The 15,967-nt window shown below is 44.5% G+C and overlaps 1 protein-coding gene across 3 annotated transcripts in view; it reads right to left on the bottom strand.

The window, feature by feature from the left end:
* PIWIL1 (piwi like RNA-mediated gene silencing 1) overlaps positions 1-15,967 on the bottom strand; it is a 31,122-nt gene that overhangs the window by 8,590 nt on the left and 6,565 nt on the right. For all 3 annotated transcript variants that reach the window (XR_013334540.1, XM_077761721.1, XM_077761722.1), the window contains exons 4-16: positions 13,933-14,058; positions 13,228-13,442; positions 12,530-12,651; positions 12,310-12,390; positions 11,464-11,661; positions 10,932-11,043; positions 6,358-6,484; positions 6,058-6,175; positions 5,434-5,548; positions 4,224-4,411; positions 3,785-3,857; positions 274-474; positions 57-160 (exon numbers count right to left, since the gene is read on the bottom strand). Coding sequence is in view for 2 of the 3 variants with exons in the window: in XM_077761721.1 (XP_077617847.1) it covers positions 57-160; positions 274-474; positions 3,785-3,857; positions 4,224-4,411; positions 5,434-5,548; positions 6,058-6,175; positions 6,358-6,484; positions 10,932-11,043; positions 11,464-11,661; positions 12,310-12,390; positions 12,530-12,651; positions 13,228-13,442; positions 13,933-14,058 (1,780 nt within the window). In the remaining variant the exon portion in view is untranslated. The remainder of the gene's footprint in view (positions 1-56; positions 161-273; positions 475-3,784; positions 3,858-4,223; positions 4,412-5,433; positions 5,549-6,057; positions 6,176-6,357; positions 6,485-10,931; positions 11,044-11,463; positions 11,662-12,309; positions 12,391-12,529; positions 12,652-13,227; positions 13,443-13,932; positions 14,059-15,967) is intronic.

Consider the following 15,967-nt stretch of genomic DNA (forward strand, 5'->3'; position numbering starts at 1 on the left):
CCCTGGCGAGCCCTGTGATGTCAACAGCTAACCTCCGACCACCAGACCACACTTACCGGGTCATCCCTTCATTGATGCTCGCAACAAATCCTGCAATTGACCTCCGTCCAGCTGTGGTGTCATGGTAACAGTCAATGCCAACTATCATCGCCAGCTTCAGCTGTAACAAAAACCCCATAGTTTTAGATGAACAGAATACCAGCAGTGTTTAAAAAGTAAGTCCATTTTAGTTAAACAACTAACACTTTTAGGCACCAATTAAATCAAACTTACGGGCATATCGACCCTCCAAAGCTCCCCTCCCATCTTGCAATTCATCTGCAGGGCGATTTTGGTAGCAATGGCCATGACCGTCTGCTGCTTGCTGAGGGTCCGGGCCACCACACACTGACTTGGAGTAGGGCAATCTGTACACAAGTATTTTTTTATAGCATCGTATTTGTCTTTCCGATTACTCGACAACAGACAAACAACCTGAAAACCAAAAAGTGTTCTCATTACAAAGGATTAGGAAAGCAATGATTAAGTTCAGGGGAGAGGACAGGGAACCAAGCCCATCCAAGGGGTCCAGAACTCCACCACGGAGCTAACTGGTATGACATCAGCTGAATCTTGCTAGTTCCCTTCAACCCAGTGACAGACGCTAACAGAGGAAAGGAACCATGTGTGGCGAACAGCTCAAAACTGAATGCCAAGAAAACCTGAGAACTTAGTTAAATATGCTCTGTTACCAGCTCGGAGTACTTTAGGGATAAAGAATAAGGCAAAATAAGTGAGTGATAACCTACAGGTGCACAAACAGAAGATTTTCTAAAATGCTCAGTGTTCATTTACTCCCAGTCCACCTAGGATCATGGCTTTTAAACTTTTAAAGCTCTGGCTTGAGAACCTGATCACACTATGAATTCCTCAGGAAGTCCACGTACAATCCTGGAGACAAAACAGCGCCTAATCTAAACATATCCTGGCCAGATATGGGAAGATGTTAGTCAAAGGATGCAAGCTTCCAGTTATAAGTTCCAGGAATCTAATGTACGACACAGGTGACCACAGTTAACAACGCTGTGTTATGTACCTGAAAGGTGCTGAAGACTGGATCTTAAAAAAAAAAAAAAAAAAAAATTGTAACTAAGTAAGGTGATGGAAGAGTGAAATCACCCTGTTGTGATCATCAAATGATCACACTGGACATGTACACCTTAACCCTGTTGTGATCATCGTCTCTGCAACATGTACATATATCAAATGATCGCACTGTGTACCCTACACTTTAAACGTACAGAGTTAGGTGTCCACTGTATCTCAGGATCATTGAAAATAAAACCACCAATTCCTGCCCAATCCAAATTTGTGTTCTAGAGCTGAACGCAGATCTTAACTCACTGCTGCGTTTTCCTAATTTACAGTCCCTGATACTTCTCTCTTCTCTAGCCCCAACCAAATCACTTTGCCATCTGCGTGTCTCTGTCATTCCAGACAACGTAACAGTAGTCTGCCTGTGGCGCTTACAGTGGGAGACAAAGGGCTAGAAAAGGAACAGATTAGTTGAAGCCCATTCACTTCTTAGACTTTAGACAACATATATATGCTGTTTACCATCACACTGTTCTCTGCCGCCTCAGTTATACCTGTACGTGTGCTCAACACCTAGGTACTGATTTTTACTTTTGTGCCTTTTCCCCCACAAAATTTTCTACAATTAAAGTCTTTTTTTTTAACATAATTTATTGTCAAATTGGCTAACATACACTGTATACAGTGTGCTCTTGGCTTCGGGGGTAGATTCCCATGATTCATTGCTTACGTACAACACCCAGTGCTCATCTCAACAGGTGCCCTCCTCCGTGCCCATTACCCACTTTCCCCTCTTCCCCCGCCCCCACTCCCCATCCACCCTCAGTCTCTTCCCCATATTTAAGAGTCTCTTTATGGTTTGCCTCCCTCCCTCTCTGTTGGTAACTTTTCCCCCTTCTCTTCCCCCAAAGACTTAAGTTTCTCAAGTTCCACATATAAGTGAAAACATTTATCTGCCTTTCTCTGACTTACTTCACTCAGCATAACACCCCCCAGTTCCATCCACGTTGCTGCAAATGGCAGGACTTCATCCTTTCTCATTGTTAAGTAGTGTTCTGTTGTAGATTTCTTTATCCTTTCATCAGTTGATGGACATTTAGGCTCTTTCCATGATTTGGCTGTTGTGGAGAGTGCTGCTGTGAACACTGGGGTGCATGTACCCCTCTGCATCAGCACTCCTGTGTCCCTTGGGCAAATTCCTAGTAGTGCTATTGCTGGGTCACTGGAGAATTTTATTGTTAATTTTTTGAGGAACCTCCACACTGTTTTCCAGAGGAGCTGCACCAGTTTACATTCCCACCAACGGTGCAAGAGGGTGCCCGTTTCCCCACATCCTCGCCAGCATCTGTAGTTTCCTGAGTTGTTCATTTTAGCTACTCTGACCAGCCTGAGGTGGTATCTCAGTTTGGTTTTGGTTTGTTATTTCCCTGATGATGAGGGACGCTGAGCATCCTTTCATGTGTCTGTCGGCCACCTGGATGTCCTCTTGGAGAGGTGTCTGTTCATGTCTTCTGCCCATTTCTCCACTGGATTATTTGTTTTTTGGATGGTGAGTTTGGTAAGTTCTTTATAGATTTTTGATACTAACCCTGTATCTGACACGTCATTTGCAAATATCTTTTCCCATTCCATTGATTACCCTTTAGTTTGGTTGACTGTTTACTTTGCAGTGCAGAAGCGTTTTATCTTGATGAGGTCCTAGTAGCTCATTTTTGCTTTAAATTCTCTTGCCTTTGGAGATGTGTCAAGCAAGAAATTGATACAGCTGAGGTCAGAGACGTTGTTGCCTGCTTTTTCCTCTAGGGTTTTGATGGTCTCCTGTCTCACATTTAGGTCTTTCATGCATTTTGAGTTTATTTTTGTGTGTGGTGTGAGAAAGTGGTCCAGCTTCATTCTTCTGCACACTGCTGTCCAGTTCTCCCCGCACCGTGTGCTAAAGAGACTGTCTGTCTTCCATCAGATGCTCTTTCCTGCTTTGTCAAAGATCCAAGAACCATAACACACCTAGGAATAAACCTAACCAAAGATGTAAAAGATCTGTATACTGAAAACCATAGAAAGCTTATCAAGGAAACTGAAGATGACACAAGAAAATGGAAAAATGTTCCATGCTCAGAAACTGGATATTAATGGATATTAATAAACTGGATAATAAATATTGTTAAAATGTCAATACTACCCAAAGCAATCTACACATTCAGTGCAATCCCAATCAAAATTGCACCGGCATTCTTCTCAGAGCTGGAATAAACAACCCTAAAATTTGTATGGAATCACAAAAGACTCTGAATAGCCAAAGTAATATTGAAGAAGAAAACCAAATGGGAGGCATCACAATCCCAGACTTTCGCCTCTACTACATAGATGTAATCAAGACAGTAGGGTATTGGCACAAAAACAGACACACAGGCCAATGGAACAGAGAACACAGAATTGGACCCACAAATGTCTGGCCTACAATTAAAGCCTTTGAATCCAAATAAATTTCAGATGGCTGTTCCCCCAGACCTCCCCCTCCTCCACTGTAGCACTCAGGAAAGAGCCCTGGGCACACAGGCAAGGCCACTCCTCACGAAGGTAAAATCTGTACTGAGTGGTCAGCTCGTGAACTTACCTACAACGTTTCAAACTCAAACACTAAGATTTACAAATGCCATTTTGAAAACAAGTCATTCCAGGACAAGTGCCTATGTATCAACTCACTACTTACTATCTGGGTATCTGATGTAACCTTCTGCTGTAAGACCCTCAGGTAGGCTTCTGTTCTGTCATCCACTTCAATCCTAGGATGGAAACATGGTATCCAACATTCAGAAAAAGTAATGAAGGATGTACCCAGCATAGACAATTTCCTATAGATGATAACACACGTAGCACGTATGCGACACAAAACCACCACGAGCAATCATTTAGGCACAGGCAGCTCTAACGCAAACAGCAGTGACGACCAGGGGAAAGGCCCTGCTTGCGCTCCCACCCTTCATCACTCAAACGCCTCTCCGCATCCACGCTACCCAGACTGGTGTCAGATCTGTACACTCCCATCAGCTAGGTCACGTTTCTGGCACTTTGATCACTTTTGCATTCCCACACCCTCCAAATGACTACTAATCCCGTTTTTCAGAGCAGAAATGACTTGATAAACTTACATTATTGCTTTTTTCATTTGTATGCCCATGGCTGGTGTGACTTTAAATAGATTCTGTATCAACGAATTGGCTGCTTCATAATTTCTCCGAGTATAGATCAACAGCCAGTTATCCAGCGGCTTAACACTAATTAACGGCGCGCCTCTTGTCTCTTTTGACCAATCTGCAAACTGTGGATTGTAATCAAACTAGAAGAAAGTGCAGAGACACTGTGAATTCCACTGTATGCTCTCGGTGACAAAGCCAACACGTCTGTAATGATACTCCTGTGGCATTTTCTGAACCTTAGAGAACTACTTGTACTTTGGACTCTAGTGACAGATGATATGGCCACAGACGTATCCATGGACGATGGGGTCCTATCCCAGAAGGCTCTCCTCCACGCTTCCTGCACTCACCTTGGTCTGCTGAAATACCACAAGGACGTGGGGAATACAAGATACAAAACAAACGAGCCTTTGAGAGGTAAGCAAGCGGCTGAGGTGTCAGATACTGACAGTGAGCAGTGACCGTGTCTGACAGCAAGGCAGAAAGCTCAGCAGCTGGCAGCACGGTGACCTGCTGCTACTTTTCTGCCAGAGGAAAACCACCCGGAGCCTCCTCCATGTCCTCCCCACCTCCCCAGCCACCTTTCCATGGGGGCAGGTGCTTTCATGACTTCTATAGGGCTAATAAAAACAACTGCTATTCAAGTATGAAGCTACTTGATCAGACTATTATTTGCAGAACATCTACAAGGCGGGAGGGCATCATTTCCTAGAAAAGAATTTTTAAAGTTCTAGCCCTTGCAGGGCTTCAATTACACACAAGAATATTTAAGAATGCTTGCTTCCCTTTTCTGCACTTAAAATATAAAAGGTGTCGCAACATTTAACATGTTTCCCTACAAGTGGTCCAGGCAAAAATGAAGTGAAATAAACTGGACGTCTTCTGCATTAAAAAATCACTTCAGCAGCAGACACAGTATCAACTCGATGCCTTAATCTGACTATTTCTGTCAGGAGAAAAAGGCTACGGCAGCCTCCAGGGAAGCCTCACCGACGCCTGTGGGGAGCGAGCTGCAGGCTGCCTGTGCCCGCCCTGTGCCCCCAGGAGCTGGCCCGGGGGAGGTGGGAGATGAGGAGGGAAGTGGGCAGAGCAGACCGGCCCGAGGCATTACTGTGGCTCAGACCCCAGCCAATGTGATAGACAACGGTAAGAACTGCCTTACTGTTTTTCCACCTTGGTGAATCTTTTCTGCTTGCAAAATTCTTCCCGAGAAGGACAGTAAGTTGGAGTCAAAGCTCAAACCCCAGTCTCGAAGCTCCCTCTGAACATTATCATCTCTGTAAATTAACAAATTTACGTACGACTCAACATAAGGAAACAGAGCAAAAACAGAGATATACAAACAGAGGTGCACTCCAGTCTACACTACATGCTCCCGTTTCTCTCAGGACTGACAGCTTCATGACAACGCCGAGAAACATGCGCTGTCTGCTCTTCCCTCGTCACAGCCCTGTGTCCCTCCAGGAGACCCTTTCCCTGAAAGTCTGATGCCCAAACTGCCTTCTCTTCAAAGTAAACTCTTCAATGTTCTAACAAAGAGAGAAAATAGATTTGTCCAAAACACTGCACTTTCTGCTCTATTCCCTTTTTCTAATAGAAGACTTGGGCCACAGGCTGCAGAATTTAACTTTCCCTGACAAGCAGCAGCCTCGCCTAGAAACATGAAGAACCCACACCCAATCCTACAAATAGAAAAGGAAAACAAAACTACTTTCTTTCACTCCCCAAACCCACAGAAAATAACACAGAACTGAAACCACACTACAGAGGTGTGGAGACAAGTTACTTATGAATGTAGTCAATGAGCCTTCCCACTTCACGCTGCCTTTGTTCCGGAGTCAGTCTCGTGTGAACAGCTAGGTCCTTCATCACATTCAAGTCATTACGCATCTTATCAGTTAGACCTTTAAACAGAACAGTGGAAGGAGTGGTTAGCGCCAAGAATCCAGTCTGTGAACGACTGGGGCGCAGGGTGCTGAGGAGCAAGGAGACGGTGCAGGAGGAAGGGCTCCTTCGCAGGGGGCATCTTGGGGAGGGTTTCAGGACTCCCTGAAGTATGGGACATCGACCTGGGGCACAGCGGTACCTGTGAGATAGCAGAGCTCGGGGATGAGCATTGCAGGCCCGGGCAGGGTGCCCCCAGGGCCTCGCCTCCTCTTGGGCTGACTGACCAAAACAGGCTGCTTCAAGTCGGTGATTTCTTGGTTGTATTGCTGGGTGAGAAAAGGTATCACTGTTCACAGTAAATGCCTTAACAGGTCAGTGGACCAAAAGAAAGGGACTTTTTTTTTGAGAATTGACGCCCATAGCAAGGCTGGTATCAGTTTTCAAGGAATCGTACAAAGCGTATTTTTACAAAAAATTTTCGTAATGTTTTTATTTATTTTTGAGAGAGCGAGCGAGCGAGCATGGGGTGGGGGTGGGGGGGCAGAGAGAGAGAGAGGGAGGGAAACACAGAATCCGAAGCAGGTTTCAGGCTCTAGGCTGTCAGCACAGAGCCCTATACAGGGCTCGAACCCACAAGCTGTGAGACCATGACCTGAGCCGATGTCAGACGCCCAAGTGACTGGGCCCCCCAGGCGCCCCACAAAGTGCATTTTTAACCCTACTAAAACAAGTTGTGACTTACGTGTTAGCGAGTGCCTCATCTTTCTTCCAAAAAACTTAGAGCCTCACTATCCTGGACTATCTAAACTCTCTAAACTCTAAATTTTGGTCACATTTCACTTCATTTTGTGATTTCTTAGTGTACGAACAGTAGTCTGTGGAGCTCTGGGTCCTCACAACAGAACTCCTCCAAAACTGCTCCTACTCCGGTGAGAAGTGCATAGGAAGCAAGTCTTGCTAGAACAATAAACGAGGGAAGGAAGAGGTTTGCACGCCAGAGAACATTGTTAATGAGGAACCGTTTTTACCAAATGTTGACATGACACTTGGTACAAGTTGAATCTCACATCAGTAAGGAGTCTTAAGACTCCCCACATCAATCCCCAGGTTTTTACAACACGTGAAAAGACACCACTGCTGACTCTCAGGAGCTGACAGATGCGTGAGCTGCCTGCGGGCCTTGCACTCAGCGCTGCAGCCTCGGGAGCACGGAGCTCCCAGCCCTGTGTTCCGGAGACCCTCTTTCCCAGCGTCTCTTGCACCCTCTCCTGACACCTTCTGACATCCTGGTTCATTTGGCTCTTGTGAAGAGAAACGCACGTCTCCACTCCGCACACAGGACACGAGTTTCATTATCACGGCCATTCCACTCACGCCCGTCTCTTACCCACAGAGTAAGAACTGCTTCCTGTTCCTTGTTCCCGTTCCCTGACGAGATCCTGGCCACCTGCCCTCACGTCTGAATTCATGACCTTAATTAAGACCTTGAATCCCAGTCTCTTCTTGACTTTGTCCTATACTGAACTCTTTACCACCCACTTAGGAAAAATGTTAAGTTTCCTATTTCAGGTAAGAAAATTTCAATGCTCTTATCTAAGCTCTGCCCCGTGTACCTACACTATACATTTTACCACACATTTTTTAAGTTTATTTAGAGAGAGCACATACAGGAGTGGGGGAGAGGCAGAGAGCAAGGAAGAAAGAGAATTTCAAGCAGCCTCTGGGCTGTCCATGCAGAACCTGATGTGGGGCTTGACCCCACCCACAAATCATGAGATCATGACCTGAGTTGAAACCAAGAGATGCTTGCCTGACTGAGCCCCCCGCTTCCCTGGCATCCTGCACACCTGCTCACAGCTCCCCCCACCCCCCGTTCCCTCACTTATTTGTTACTTAGGTGCACACATGGGGGGTGTGGGAGTGGAGTTGGGTGTGTCCCTACATCACCAATGGGCCCTGAACACATGGCTCCTTAGTACAGAACTTTGTGATCCCCCTTCTATATTCTTAGGGCTCAAATAAAAGCCTGTCATTCTTTTAACATCTTCCCCTACATCTAAAAAAAACCCTACACTTCAATTTAATGTTACTGCAAGCCTTTTCTTTTAAAAACTGACCATGATCTTCCCTTTCAAAGGCCCTTCTCTCTCTGTGCTTCCTTAAATATGACCTTTACTACAGAACAGCCAAACCATCGCTTATCATTAAAACTGCCTCTCTACTGGGCAGTCCTGAGAATGCCTGGACTCCTTCAGACATCTCACTCTTACCCCGTTCTGGTTAGCTGTGTGTCTAGCAGACACACCCAGTGGGGTCTGGTGGTGACAGGAGAGTCTTCCAGAAGCAATCACCTGAGTGGAGACTGAAGCCTCAGAACATGAATCAGGCCAAGGCAGAGGCAGTCCCACGGCTAGCGGGGACAGCCAGCATGGGAGAGCGGGTAAGCATGGACAAGCAGGTCTAGGCTGCGGGGCTCAGGGCCTCACTGGATGCAGACCAAGGCACTTCAACAGGCCACGGGAACAGCGGGAAGCCGCTTACATACTTTGGGTAGAAAATAACATCACAACTGCAGGAGTCTGAAAATGAATCAGAAAGCAGGAGAAATGCAGATGGAGAGACCAGCTGAATGAGAGAGCGCGGGAGCCTTCACAGGGAGGGCAGCCCCTTGGTGGGGGAGAAAGGCAGAGGCATTTCCAACAGGGAGGTCACCATGAGTGCTGCAAGGTAAGGGAGTGGTATGCAGGTCTGAGGTGGTATTGTTTTTAATTTTTTTTTTTTAGTGTTTATTTTTGAGAGAGAGAGCGAGCGAGCAAGCGAGCGCCAGTGGGGTAGGGACAGAGAGAATGGAGACACACAATCCGAAGCAGCTCCAGGCTGGCAGCAAAGAGCCCGACACGGGGCTTGAACCCACAGATGTGAGATCATGACCTGAGCCATAGTTGGACGCTGAACTGACTGAGCCGCCCAGGAGCCCAGTCTGAGGTTTTACCTGTCTGTTATGCATGTGCTCATTCACTTGAATACCTTAGTGCCTATGCAGGCACGGGTTGGGGGGGTGGGGGGAGCAGCGGGGGAACAGAAACCACAAAATCCCTAACCTTGAGGAAGTTACAGTCCCTGCAGTGACAGAGCAGTGCACAGGGCCCAAGTCGTGAGACAGAACGTGCTCCGCACTGGTCACGTGGAAGATGTCTTTAAGACGTGCAAACACTGAGAACAAGAAGGTCAGACACGTCTGGGCTGGAGCTAGGAATCTGAGAACCGTGAAGGTAGGACACCTTCAGTCTGAGAACGGACGAGCCTGGAAATCACCTAACAAGTTAAAAATATAGTAACTGGGGGGAGGGGATCAAGGCAGAACATCTAAGTATGTCAACATTTAGAAGGCCACTTACAGAGAAAAATAAGCTGGCGTGGGAGACTCACTACCAAGCAGAGAAGAGAGGACTTTCCCCTGACCTTGCTTTGGGTTTAAACCAAACTTTCCACGGGAACTCCTTTGTATCTGCTGTTGACTTATTACAACTCTTCCCATCCCTGAAAGGGATTCCGATCCCACAGAACAATGCTAACTCAGTTCTCACGGGAGCCTCTGACACCCAGAAGGAATCTAGGTTACAGATGGCTGGGTCATCATGAAGTTAAGAGGTTGAAAAGGGCAGTAGGGAAATCAAGCTGAGATGGCCCCTGGCCTGTTTTCATTTTGCGCAAAATGAGAACAGCTCTTAATGCAACTTCACAGATAATCATTTCACTCCAGAGTATCATCTGATCTTTTCATTCACAGCAGAGCAGCTGAGGCTCAGGCAATAGTAGATAACCAGTAAAAAGACATTTCGAGATCATCAGTCTGATGTGCAATTCTGATATAAGATATAAACATACAACAGTTCATCTACCCAGCTTTTTAGAGAAAGGAAATATACTGAAAGTAGAAAAAAAGAAGATAAATCTTAGCACTTTAAGAACAAGTTTTAAGATTTTAACTGGTAAGTACTGTACAAACACTCTTCCGGCACCTGTAACAGAGCGTATGCAGCCTTCTAAGGATTTAGGGGCGAGACCTGCTCACGTCCCGACAGCAACGCTAGCGTCCCTTCCTGCGTAAACACTGTTCCCTTCCAGCCATCTGCCTTCTTAAAGGTGCTCTTTGGATTCTGGTCCCAGTCAATATCATCTACTCTGTACGTTTTATTATTATACCTATGAAACAATTGAGATTTATTGGTCCTTTCTTGCCGTTTGCCTCTGCTGTTTTTTCAACGATTACTCTGTATAAAATCAGTGTTACAAGATCTCATAACCCGCTGACCGAGCCTGGATGAAACAGGCTGGTCTGAGGTTGTCAACAGGTGAAACCAAAGTTAAGAGTAACCCACAGGCAGAACAAGCTAAGGCTAAAGACTCCGCCATCTTTAACCCCACCCCTGGGTGCATTTAAAAAAATGCTCACTGCTGAATACAGGTCAGTGCAGTGAACTTCCACTGTTCACTACCCATCAATCATCCTGCTTGTCCTCCGCATGCTGAGATTCAAATAGAATCTTCCATTCTGCTGGGGAAAAGGAACCAGGACCAAGCACTTCTCAGTTGATAATAAGCTCAAGTTAACTATGCTACGATTGCCTTAATAAACACTTTTCTATACAGTTTTAAAAGCAATTTGTTCCATGTGTACAAGTGATAGAAAATCCTAGTGAAGAAAGTTCAGATTTCTTCTAAGGCCTACATACGGCACATTAGAAGATCAGGTCAATGTTCACCCCTTACCTTCCTGTAGTACTCTAGGAAACTGACTTCGGAGCCATCTGCCTTCTTAAAGGTGCTCTTTGGATTCTGGTCCCAGTCAATATCATCTACTCTGTACGTTTTATTGTTATACCTATGAAACAATTGAGATTTATTGGTATCTGATTGGAATATGTAGAACTATTATTAAACAGAAACTAGATATTGATAGTACATAGTCTCTAAAAGATAAAATTTCAAATCACTTAGTTACATACAATGTCCTTGGAAGAAAAGGGAAAAGACCATGCTAGATGGGTGGGGAAGTGACTAAATTACTGCTAGAAAACGAAGACTTAAAAGGATAAAAATCACTAGATACTTATCTTTTGCAGACAAGTGTGCTCCCTTAGAACTCAGGTCTTGGGCAAGGTGACAAACACCCCTCTCTCCATTTTCATGCTATTCCCACTACTCAACCGTAAACCCAACTTTCCAATATGATGGACTAGGAAACCATGAGATCTTAAAACTTGCAAAATGACTGTTTAGCATTTTAAAAAAGCAGCCTTACTTGGTAAGAACAATTAAACCTATCAGTTCTTTAGAAACTTGTTCTTGAAATTTATGTTCTTCTGTCTGATGGTAGAGGTTGAACATGAAATCTAACACGGTCTCACTCCGAAGGACTTTATGACTGACGTCAGTGCAGAGCATGATGTTATTTTCATACTGAAGAATAGAGGTGGTGAAGCCAGGCCAAATCACCAACCTGTGAAGCAGAGGGAAAGTGATGAAGTAACCTCTAATGCCCAGACACGGCCTGCAGGTATCACGTTTTGTTTTTCTCCTGTATTAACTGGGTCTAAGGTACAAAAGTTTCTGAAACGAGTAAACTTAGTTATTTCTAGGTTTCACATGGTTCCATATAAAAACCCATCTTCTCAAGGTCCTCAACAATGAATGTTATTTTATAACATAATAATTTAAGTTCCATTTTGAATACACTAACTTTATTAAACTATTTCTTACGTTGGTCTAAGGCCTGAAAGAGCTGCCAATCTAACTGACAGTACCTGTGACCAGTAAAAGCCTGAACCGTGTGGGCCACACCTGGATGCACTATACATAGGAACTTCTGAAGCAACCTCATTAGTTCAGAAATTTTGTTACCAGAGAGCAAACACAAAGTGCTGGACAGCTCTTTACGCCTCCCCAGTGACAGATGGCTAGCATGTGATGTGCTTAAAGCCAAGTGTTCTGGAAGGGTGCTTTATTATTCAGACCAAGTTAAACTTCAAGTAACACGACGGGCACCCCTAACAGCCACCATAGTCAGTCTGATCGCTTCAAATCAGAGCACCACTTTCCAAGTCTGTGATTAAGCCCAAGGAATAGAAAGCTTCTGCCTTATACAAACCTATGATTTGGAATATCAATTGGGTCACTTGGGTTATAATAATTCCGTCCAATTTGTTGTAAATTCATGATCTTCAAGAGCCTAGAAATGGAAAAGTCAAAACAGAGAAGTGAATACTGACAAGTATCTCTAACACGCAGGTCCTCACCTCACTGGTTTTTCAACTTTTCCCTAGGTTTTCAATTCTTCTTAGTAAAGGCTTAAGGAAATACTCATATACCTCCTGAAAATAATATTATAGAACTGCAAACAAGTTGGTGATGTAGGTGGGAGCTCATTCGTTAGGGTGATCGTTATCCTCACATGCTCTCCATTTCGGGTCTGACTAAACACCTCGGTAACCTGAAGCAGAGCAGTGGAAAACCACACTTTCAGTTGTTAAAACAAATAAGCTCAATCACTTAATTCCTGCTAATAAGGCAACAATGAAAGTAAAGTTTTAAATTAAAAAAAAATAGGAAGGGTCTGGCTAGGAGAAGAGAGTGGTTATGGGCTGTGTTATAAATTCAATTGTGGGGCGCCTGGGTGGCTCAGCCGGTTAAGCATCCACTGGCGGCTCAGGTCACGATCTTGCCGTTTGAGTCTGAGAGTCTGAGCCGCGCTGGGGCTCTGTGTGCACAGCTCAGGCCTGCAGCCTGATGTGGTTTCTTTGTTTCTATGTCTCTGGCCCCTCCCCTGCTTATACTCCGTCTCTCAAAAATAAAACTGTTTAAAAAATGTATAAATGTAACTATATGCAGTTACTCAGGTGGATTTGAAAATGAAACAAGGGCCAGGACCACCCCTGTGGGTTTATGACGTGCAATAGGAGACCGAAGGCCCCAGAGCTCCTCTAAAAGCTCCCCGAGCCTGTGGCAGTTTTATTTCAGAGTGGAGACCCTTCATCACCCTCTTCCCAACCCGACATTTTAAAATAACCTTGTGCTGTAGTCTTTTAGGTAAAAATAATATTGTTCCATCAAAAGCATGACACCTTCCAATTAAATCTTCATGCTGAAACAGAAGAGCTGAGCGGAGTCTCCTGGCCTCCATCAGCGGGTTATAGTCAATGTGGTACTGGTACAAGGCCCACTGGGGACGGGACGTCAGTCGAAAATGGTTCGTGCTCAGCCTGACTATGATGCCTGAAGACCCTGTGAAAGTAAGTCACATGTGATTAACAGAACAGGATTTTCTTCCCCCAACTCCTTCCTACTGGGGGAAGCAGATGCAGCTCTGTAACCAAAAGGCTGGGAATAGTACAGGACACTAAAGGTCTCAGACATCTGACTTTGAGGACCACTATCCTGTGAAGTTCCTAAAAGCATACATTTAGGAATAAATTCCCCTCAGACTAAGTAATTTACAACAGGACCAACCAAATCTACAGCAAAACCCTTTATACAAGAACACCACCGCCCACTTAACATGCCACACTGCAGGGCAGCTGAAGACCGCTATGACCGATTTCATCGAAGCAGAGAGGGGGGAGGTGGAGAAGCCATGCAGTGCCCTAAGCACATGTGCCCACCCCCCCAGGACTGTGTCACACAGATACAGGCTCGAGGTGTGGTGTGTCAATTCAGCGTCCTCCGTACTTGAAAAGTAATCTCGTGAAAACTGCATTCTCCATAATCACCCTACCTGTTTTTGACTCTCTAACATGGTCTAGGTTCTGTCTTGTGTTAACACCAAGATCATGAAAGTCTCTACGACGACCTCCTCTCTCTGCTAATGATAATTCCTGAAACCCAGCAGATATCTGGAGCTCTTAAAAAAAAAAAAAAAAGATATTAATATATGTGGTAACATGAAACATGAAATAAGGAATAACAGTACTAAGTCCCCAAGTAATACCATATGAAACCTGAAAGCTCCCGAGGTGCCACGGATAATGTATATGGATTCCGTCAGAATGTCTCAGGTGTCTGCTGGCCATCAGAACATCCTAACGAGGATTTCTTCTGTAAAGCCTTTCTTGCCACTGCCCTAGTCAAGCTCAGCTGCTCCCCCATAAGATGTACCATTAAAAGATGAAGAGAACTGGACTATGATTCAAGAACTCAGGAGCAACTTTGTTGCCTGGGAAGTTATTTTTCTGTACTCCAAGTTCTGAACAGCCTAAGAACCTTCTATCAGTGTCTCTCACAGCCTTATGATGAAATTATAGCTACAGGAATTAGTGGTTTCTAGGTTTCAACGTGTAACCTGAATTAGAAAATTTAAGTCTAAAATGTAACTTCCTCACAAATTCCTTTAACACGCAGAACAGATGGGACCACATGGGGTATGTCCCACCGCCATCATGCAAATATCCTTTTGGGACAGGTTCATGCTTCGCTGCAAAATTATTAAAACTTTCAATCTGTACAACATATGGAAATAGCTCACGTCAACAGTATGACGTGGGCCAAAGAACGAACATGGGCCTTGTGGTCAAGTGTTACAATCCTAGCTTACAGCTAATGGAAGTGATACCCCATGTACTAGAGATTCCACCTTCCCAACTGCTCAGTCTTCTTTTTTAACAAAGCTGATTTAGGTAATAACGTACCTAAAATACTAGAATTCCGCCTTCCCTGCAGTAAGGATGGGCGAAGAGGCTTAAGCAGAAATGCCTGGATCAAACTTCTGGGAAAGCACCTGGGGAGGAGAGCCAGTGGCCGGTGTTTATGTTCTCTGTGCCCCTGGGCTGCCAATCTTACCTGGGATCTGGTCGTGATCACCAAATGTATGTGGTAATGACAGGAAGTCAGGACAAAAGAACAAAACAACTGAAGAGACCAGTTTTCTTCTGGTGGCAAATTCCAGATCTAGAACCCAATTGCCAACTCCAGGGTTTTTTGTTAGAGAGGAACAGTGGCTTGAGCAAAGTATCAGTTCCTGATACACCTTGGAAACAGGTTATTCTAATGTTAGCTTCAACTTCTTTACCGGAAAAGTGATGAATGTTATGGGCAGCTCATGTTTTAGATGAGAACACAATTTATAAAACTCTTTAAAGGTGTTGCTAAATATGTTGGTTCTTATACCTCATGATATTCAGGGGCACCTGGGTGGCTTAGTCAGTTGAGCATCCCAGCTTTTGATTTCAGCTCAGGTCGTGATCTCAGTTGGTGGGAATGAGCCCTGTGTCAGGCTCCCTGCTGACAGTGTGGAGCCTGTTTGGGATTCTCTCTCTCTCTGCCTCTTCCCTGTTTGCATGTGCTCACATGCATGTGCACACGCTCTGTCTCAATAAACTTTAAAAGAAAAAAATCCTTTAAATATGTAACTTTTTGTCTTCTTTGGTGAACTTTTTATCCCCAAAACTTTCAATTTAAAGAAAATATCCTTGGCTGTGTGTGATGAACTACATACTAACACAGGTCAGGCATATGGAGTCCAACCTAGTAACAATGACAGGTCATAGAGGCTTTTTCTCCTGAAAAACCTGAATTTGTCTTAAAATTCCATTCTGGATACAAAAACCAGACTGCAAGTTTCTGAATATAAATAACGATGAAGTCCATTCCCCTCTCTACACACAGTACTGCAATGCTACTTAGCAAAAGCACAACTGTCAATCTGTGAAGAAAACAGGTTTCAGAATGAAAAAATTGTAAACCTTGCTAATTACAAACACACCTAATTTTACTGTGCTTTGCAGATTTTTTTTTTTTTTTTTTTTTTTTTTTTT

The sequence above is a fragment of the Crocuta crocuta genome, unplaced genomic scaffold (genome assembly GCF_008692635.1).
Source record: "Crocuta crocuta isolate KB4526 unplaced genomic scaffold, BGI_CrCroc_1.0 scaffold862, whole genome shotgun sequence".
Classification (NCBI taxonomy): Eukaryota; Metazoa; Chordata; class Mammalia; order Carnivora; family Hyaenidae; genus Crocuta; species Crocuta crocuta.